Source organism: Mercenaria mercenaria, unplaced genomic scaffold (assembly GCF_021730395.1).
Source record: "Mercenaria mercenaria strain notata unplaced genomic scaffold, MADL_Memer_1 contig_5089, whole genome shotgun sequence".
Lineage (NCBI taxonomy): Eukaryota > Metazoa > Mollusca > Bivalvia > Venerida > Veneridae > Mercenaria > Mercenaria mercenaria.
Genome location: NW_026463373.1, coordinates 27,534 through 36,078, shown reverse-complemented (window position 1 = coordinate 36,078; position 8,545 = coordinate 27,534). Strand labels below are relative to the sequence as shown.

The following is an 8,545-nucleotide window of genomic DNA, read 5'->3' as shown; positions in this document are numbered from 1 at the left end:
CAACATGGTGGCGGATCAACTTTGGAACTATTTTTATAGGTTTTTTATGCTGCCTTTTTGTGAATATGTCTCTGTTTAACAGAAAACTTTCAGGAATCCATAGTTTTGTAAAAATAATGATAAGCCTGTTTAAACGAAGCCATTGTTGTGTTGATATATTTAATTGTTTTTGTATAGAGGGACTATATTATGTTCAGCGTAGTAAATTTCGTCTGCTATTTTAATACGCTATTAAGGTTTAGCTCTGGCTTTTTATCAATTGCATGAAAATCAGTGTGACACGCTGAACAACTAAGAACTAAGTGACGCTACATTTCGCGGTTCCTATTTTAAAGATGATAGAAATACCCAATCAAAATTTAAGTAACAAACAAAACTATCAAAATTTTGGTTACCGGCTGAAACCAGGAAGTGAAGAACAAACCGGACTAAAGTCGGGTGTGCTTGAATTAAATATTTTAATTGAATTAAAATAAACCAATTAAAGCCCTATTTTTAGACTCAAATAAATAAGGAAACCACAGTTGAAAAGGACTGGAATTTAATGTCAGCAAACGTGTCACTAAAGCATGTAAAGATGACAAATCAATACAATTAATTAAGTACGGGAAGACAAATTATTTAATAAATCAGTTGAATACTGATATACCCGCCAACCCTCAGCCAAGCCCAGCAAAAACTATAAATACAAAGCAGAGAGAAAAATAAAATCAGCAATAACACAACACAAATTATAGGGTTGAATGACAAAAGATCCTACCTTACAGTAGATAAGATAAAAATAGCCTGCAAAAAAATTAAACACATTAATTCATAAAGAATTATGAAGGTTACAGACGTTTGACTGTGTATGTTTAGATTTCCTAATTGACGTAGTAAAGTTTATGTCAAAGTAGATATAACTCTAAGGAAAAAGAATCTTAAACGATTTGAACCTTCTGAGTTTAGATGTAAACCACCATCCCGCTTTGCGAATAAAAAACGTTTAATGTCGCCTCTAAAACAAAAGGGTCTGTAGGACCTGATAAATTTGAAGTTTAACTCAGAAGCCAAATAATCCTGTAAATGAAAATTGAACTGTTGAACAGTTGATTTAGTATGTGAGTGATCTACCGGTCTGGGTAAGATAGAAGAAACTATAATAGCAATATCCTTGTTGAATTTGCGAATAGAAGCCACCAAATTGGCGAAATCTGAAGACATGTGCTGTAGTGAATGACCATTTGCAATATTGTTAGTTCCCACATGAATTATCACAAAATTGAAGTCCGCAAGTGGAACTGCTCTGGAGTCGACTAGAAATGATAATTTGCCAATTGTAGCCCCCGGAAAGGCAAATATAGACACGCCTTGAATTGAAGGTAGATGTTTAATAGTAGAGTCTCCCATAATGCAAACACGTCGCACGTCTGTAACAATAAATAAAGAAATATTGTGTACAATATTACGATGAGCCTAATATACTTATAAATAAAATTTTATGCATATGTTTATGAATAAAAACAGATAAAAGGCTGTACTGTGATATGTGAAAGTAACATACCAAAAACACTATACTCAATGTGTTCAAACAACTGAACCATTAATATGCACACACCAGAAAAGTCTGTCCGGAAAGTGAAAACGTCTAACCGACAACAGACACATAACTCCGTTAGGATGAAATGCCTGAATGTGACATACCACTGGCCAGTGTCTCAAACTGAGTTTTTAATATACGTACTATATTTCTTGTTTAAGTTATTAGCTACAAAGCGTGAAATTTTAAATTTGTCCTCTAGCGAATATTGAATATACCTTTTGTATGCATCAGAGCGCCAGTCTCCCAAGAGTTGAATGAGATCAGGCGGAATTTCCATTTGAAAGGCTAGAGTAGCGAAACCTCTTCTGAAGGAATGAGTAGAAAATTCAGCTGGGTTAAGACCAATCTTACGAATACAAGATCTCAAATTAGTTTGAAACAACTGATAAGTAACTACTTTGCCAGAAGTCAAAATGAAAAGAGGGGCATTATCTCCAGCTGGGAAGACTTTAACCATGTTACGGAAAGCTGTTACTGGACATAAACAGGAGTCTGAAATAGAAGATAAAGGAGTTCTCAGAATTCTTTCACCTGCCTGAATGGTCTTTGTCCAGTGCATAGAAACCAACAATTCATTATTTAACACTTCAACATCTTTCCTTAGTAAAAATTTTGGATTCATAAGATCCTTTTTAACGGTAGGGACCAGATTTGATTTCCTGGCCATTAGAAAAAAGGCAAACAGAAATAAACACCAATAAGTGATATTATCTGCTTTAGAAAAGTCTAAAACTAAATAAATATTTTGTAGTATAACGGGTGTAATAGCTTCAGCTTGTTTAACTGAATGCTGTTTCAACTTAGCAATACCTTTTAGAGATAGATTTAGTAGAAAGTTGTTGATATAATTGGTTTCGCAACCTAACATCTGATGCATGGTTTTGATGCCACTGATATAATTCTTTATAGAATCTACTGATCTAAAGGATCTGCTCAAAAACTGAGCATACAACTGAAGGGTAATAGTTGACACTGGGAGAAAACACAATTTAAAATATAAACAAAACATTAAAAATGTCTTCCATTGAATTCTGAGATTTCTTCTGGAGCCTTCTGCGTAAGCAGCCTTGTTAGTAGCTCTCAGATCTTGCTTCAAGACATTCAATTGAGACTCTGAAAATTTAAAAATAAAACTGTACTCATGTCCGCTTAAACTGCAAATTAGAAAACTGCTTATTTGAACTGATTGTGAACAAATAAATGCAACTTCACCAGTTATTGATAAATTGGAAGTCAGATTCCAGAACCTGACATTCCTTTAATTCTGAATCATTCACCAGTCTTCTAAATTCCTGCTCATGATAACTGCTTAAATGCCATCTAGATAAATGATCTGCAATACGATTCTCATCTGAGCTTAAATGTTGAACTCTGATTTCGAACTCATTTATTGCAGCAATGTAATATATTTCTCTCAAACAACTTTACAGAAATGGACATTTTGACCGACCTGTATTTACAGTGATGCATACTGACAAGTTATCACACAAAATGACAATTTTATGATGTCTTAAGTGTTTTCCCCATAAGTGAAGGCAAACAACTACTGATAACATCTCTAAAGCACCTATGTGTAACTGTTTTTGTAAAATACTTTCTGGAAATTTGGTATGAAAGTAATTTCCTTTCCAAAAACCGCCACAAGCTTGTAAACAAGCATCAGAGGAAAAAACCGCATCAGCAGAAGACCAATTACCCAATGACATTAAAGAAACACCATTAAATAATGGTAAAAAGGAATCCCACCATAAAATGTCCTTTTTAACTTCTTGAGGAATATTGTGTGAGTCTGTACTGTCCATAACATACAATTGTTTTAACCAATTTAACAACCTACTTATGAAAACCCGACTTGACTTGACACACGCTCCAATGAAATTCAATTTACCAAGTAATGACTGAACTTCTTTGATTGAAGCTTGATCCTTGAACAACAATGAGTGAACGAGATAACGAATTTCTGTTAATATCTCCGGAGTTATTTCCATTGTCATTTTTATAGTGTCAAATAGAACACCTAAAAAGGACATGGTGGTTGTTGGTGGACAGCTTTTGTTAGGTGATTCTTCAATACCACACTTAGACAAGACTTTTTCTAAAAGTAAATAAGCTGATTGAGCTCTTTCTGGTCTTTCAACACCTGCAAAGTCATCCAAATAATTTAAAATAAAAACTCTAAAATTGAACAAAATAAATGCTATCGCATTGGTAACCCTTTGACAAATAGCTGCTGCACTTCTGAGACCCATCGACAAAACCGTATCACAGAATAAATGTTTCTTCCAGACAAAGGCTACTAGATTGTACTGAGAGGGACAAATACTTATTTGGCGATATGCCCTTCTCAGATCTTTTTTAAACATTAATGCTCCTTGACCTTTAGATAAAATTAAATTAATAAAATCGTCTATCTTTGGGTACAATAAAGAAACCTGTTCACCTAGGTAGAAATCTTTATCTATATGGTCATTAACCGAGTTAGGTTTGGAACTACTTAAATCTAAAATTATTCTTCTCTCTGTGACCGACTTTTTTGGAACTGTATTTAACGGGGAAATGACTATATTGCTGTAAAAAGGATTTGATTTAAATGGACCAATGATAGCTTTTTCACTGAGTTCTGTTTTCAAAAAGTTGTTAATTGCATCCGGAAATTCAGTTGCCCCTTTATAATTTTTGTATTTCCATATTTCTTTTGATTTGTGCAACACGTTTTCTTGACCTATAATTCCAAGAGGAAACCCATATTCAAGAAGATCGCATACCAATAAATCTTTATAATCAAACTGTTCCAAGGTTTTTCTCATGTAATCAGTGTTTATCTTATCATTAACCCTGATACGACAACCTTCGAAATTAAATTTGCCTGAACTTTTAACCTGTTCATGTAAATCTATCATTTCATGTAATGTATTATAGTTTGAAATCGGTACTAAACTGTTACAAATAAGACAGGTATGATTGTGATTACACGCAACTTCTAATTTGGAGTAGTACTAACTTGATTTTTGTAACAAAACCTTGGCATGAATAAATCTTCTGTTTTCCCTTCGTCTTTGAAATTGACAGTATAATTTTTAAGTCAAGCTGACATATGTGGGCAAGAGGATGAACTCTCCGGATGCTGTAGCTTAACCTTATCTTGAATCCAACAAGTAGCACAAATATGTTGTGCGTACCTGAGTTTCCCTTTAACTACTACTGTGTGACTATTTTTATGGTCACACTTGTTACGTTGGTAGAAAGAGCAAAACCAAACTGGTGACTCTTCTTCAGGTGATTGTTGTTTAAAAGGGGGATTTATGTAACCTTTATTCCTGCCCCTGACGCCCTGATGCGAAGCTGATTTGCTACTACTCTTGTTCAACAAAATTAACTCTAAATAAGTGAAATCATCTTCCCAATTTTTAGTACCTAGCTCAATTTCTCTCAAAATGCTGCATAAAAAGATTTGAGCGTTTTAAATTCATAAGTAGAATTCAAGTACATGATACGCTTAAGAAGAGCTATTCTACCATTTCTTTCTACAGATTTGATGGATGGATCAGATATGATCTCTAATTCACCTGCTACAAACAAGTTTAAATCTAAATTTTGAAAGGTAATATGTTGGTTTACAAATTCATATCTCAATTGTGCATGAGGGTATTTTTGTTTGTATTTAACCTTATCCGACGATTTCATGGTAATACCAGATTTTTTACTGGAACGTTTATGTTTTTTATGTTTCTTATGATGCGATTTGGATGAATTAGAACTATGTTCATCGTGTGTTTTTGAGTTATCTTCAGTAGAACCATCCGAATCTGAGTCACTGTCCGAACTCGAGCTATCCGAACTTGAATCGCTCGATGAAACTTGCAGGCCTAAATCTTTTAACTGTTTAGAAGCCTTTTTTCTCAAAGATTTGGACTTTCTTAAATCTGCTATAGTTAGAGATTCAAGTTCATCTTTTTTAACTGATAAGTTCTTGTTTTGAACTGAATCTGTAGAAGTTGTTGTTGTTTGTGTTTTTAAATTATTGGAAGAAATATCCAAACCTCTTAGAGCCTTGACCTCGTCTCTTTTCCTCACCACTTTCTGGCGTAATTCTTCTTTCTGTTTAATTTTCTTGAGTTTTGCTTCGTCTTTTTCTAGAGTTTCCAACTCACGTTGCAATTTTTCGATTTCCTGATCGTCCGAATCAACCTCCTCGGGTAAAGAGTGTTTCCCATCATCCTCTGCGGAGGATGCGTTTGATTTTTGCGCTTTAGATTTTACCGGCGAGAAAACCGAATCTTTTCTAGTATCCTCAGCAACCTGATCATCATTGTTATCGCTGTTATCTTTAGTGTCTAGCGATATCCCCTGTTCGTTCATCAGTTTATAGTTAAGTTTTGCTCCCTTTCGCAATCCCGTTGCCATTTTATGAAGAGCAATTTGATGAAACCTTGACAAATCAATGTTAACATGCAAATGTGTACGTATTGCACCACATTTTTTTTTTTTTTGCACAAGTCAAATTGACGAATTTATCCACTGTTGTTCACAAAGTCCAATGAAAAAGTTATTTTTAATACAATAAACCCTTAAAGGGTTTATTTAATTTCTCTAATTTATAATATTGTTATTCCATATGTTGACATGTTATTTAAATATCACAGATTTATCCAATTTCCTTTGTTATAGTTCTTTTTAACTACTAATTGAAAATCAGTGTGACACGCTGAACAACTAAGAACTAAGTGACGCTACATTTCGCGGTTCCTATTTTAAAGATGATAGAAATACCCAATCAAAATTTAAGTAACAAACAAAACTATCACCAATGAAAAAACGGGAGATAAAATTTTGGTTACCGGCTGAAACCAGGAAGTGAAGAACAAACCGGGCTAAAGTCGGGTGTGCTTGAATTAAATATTTTAATTGAATTAAAATAAACCAATTGCATGATTTTTAACTTGATTTGTTAAATATGTTGGGGTTTTTCATAAAAGCCTGCTTTACAATGTCAGAGCCTATATTTTTAGCTCACCTGTCACATAGTGACAAGGTGAGCTTTTGTGATCACCCTTCGTCCGTCGTCCGTCGTGTGTCCGTCCGTCCGTCCGTCAACAATTTCTTGTCTGCACGATAGTGGTTTCATTTATGATTTTATTTTAACCAAACTTGCACACAACTTGTATCACCATAAGATCTCGGTTCCTTTCTTGAACTGGCCAGATCCCTTTATGGGTTCCAGAGTTATGGCCCCTGAAAGGGCCAAAATCAGCTATTTTGACCTTGTCTGCACAATAGCAGCTTTATTTATGATTTGATTTTTACCAAACTGGCACACAACTTGTATCACCATAAGATCTCGGTTCCTTTCTTGAACTGGCCAGATTCCATTATGGGTTCCAGAGTTATGGCCCCTGAAAGGACCAGAATTAGCTATTTTCCCTTGTCTGCACAATAGCAGCTTCATTTATGATTTGAATTTAATCAAACTTGCACAAAACTTGTGTTGCCATAAGATCTCAGTTCCTTTGTTGAACCGGCCAGATCCCCTAATGGGTTCCAGAGCTATGGCCCCTGAAAGGGCCAAAATTAGCTAATTTGACTTGTCTGCACAATAGCAACTTTATTTATGATACAATAGCAACTTTATTTATGATTTGATTTTAACCAAACTTGCACACAACTTGTATCACCACAAGATCTTGGTTCCTTATTTAAACTGGCCAGATTCCATCATGGGTTCCAGAGTTATGGCCCCTTAAATATCCAAAATTGGCTATTTTGGCTTTTGCAGCCATATAGAGACTTCATTTATGGTTTTATTTGACACAAACTTCCAAAATATCTTCAACAACAATAAATCTTGGATTCCATGACAAATCAGATCCAATCGTAGTTTCCAGAGTTATTTTATATCTGATTACCTCCCCTGATTGTAGTCAAAATGGATTTATATCAGTAAGTACTTACAGGACTTATTTGAAATTTCATTATTGTCATTAGTTGGACCTAGCCAATCAGGGTAGATAACTATGGACTGATTTTATGTCAAATTACCTCCTTTTATTTCAAATTAAAATGGATATATCTCCGTAACTAATGAAGATACTGATCTGAAATTTCATTTATGTCAACAGGTTTCTTTGGCAGATCCTTCTTTTGTTAACTTACAATAATTTTCTTTTGAATTACTTCCCTTTTACGTTACTATAAATAGCCTATTTTTAGTAACTTTTTTATTATTGGCCGTAGGGAAAGACCGAGACCACTTTTCTGTGGTACAACATGGATGGTACCTCCAATTTTTAGGTGTATTTTGACATATCTGTACCTTGTAAGAATTTTGTTTTTCTTTTTGGTTAAATTTCTTTCCTTTGTTGTTCCTGTCCTTTGGACTTAGATATTTTTTCTGAGGACCTTCTTGTCATCAAGTGCAATGATAACAGGTGAGCGATATAGGGCCATCATGGCCCTCTTGTTATGTAATTTTAGCAGTGGAATGCTATATTTCTTTCTTGGACAGATAACATTACCCTATTGAAAGCCTGTCTTATGATTGGATACTTTGGTCACGTGGTATTGTCTTGAAGGTCATATATACGGGGACCCGTTTCGCATTGGGGTATCTTCTCTCAACTGTAAAAAACTTGTGAATAAAAACAACAAAACTTAGGTTGCTGTCAAATTTAAAGTTTTAAAGTTTACTGCTGACTGACATTACACCCACGGTCTACATTATCATCTGTGGCATATAACAGTTAACCACCAAGGTATAACAAGTCCTAACTTACAATCATAATTACCGTGTTGGAGAACATTAGGCTTATATATATATATATATATATATCGCAATTTACACAGCAGTATATATAGTAGAGAAAACCGAACCCTGCGGTTTGCCTCAGTGTCTGAATTATCACGTAATGGCAAAATCAAAGAGGTTCATTGGACTTTGTACTCATATTTATCTTTACAAAAATTATT

At 34.4% G+C, this 8,545-nt stretch overlaps 1 protein-coding gene across 1 annotated transcript; it reads right to left on the bottom strand.

Moving 5' to 3' along the window:
- Positions 1 to 540: 540 nt before the first annotated feature.
- On the bottom strand, positions 541 to 6,428 carry LOC128554518 (uncharacterized). Its single transcript, XM_053535791.1, has 2 exons — positions 5,623 to 6,428; positions 541 to 786 (listed from the first exon to the last, which is right to left on the bottom strand). Exons 1-2 carry the CDS (start codon positions 5,984 to 5,986, stop codon positions 680 to 682), a joined length of 471 nt encoding a protein of 156 aa, XP_053391766.1. The 5' UTR covers positions 5,987 to 6,428; the 3' UTR covers positions 541 to 679.
- Positions 6,429 to 8,545: the final 2,117 nt, after the last annotated feature.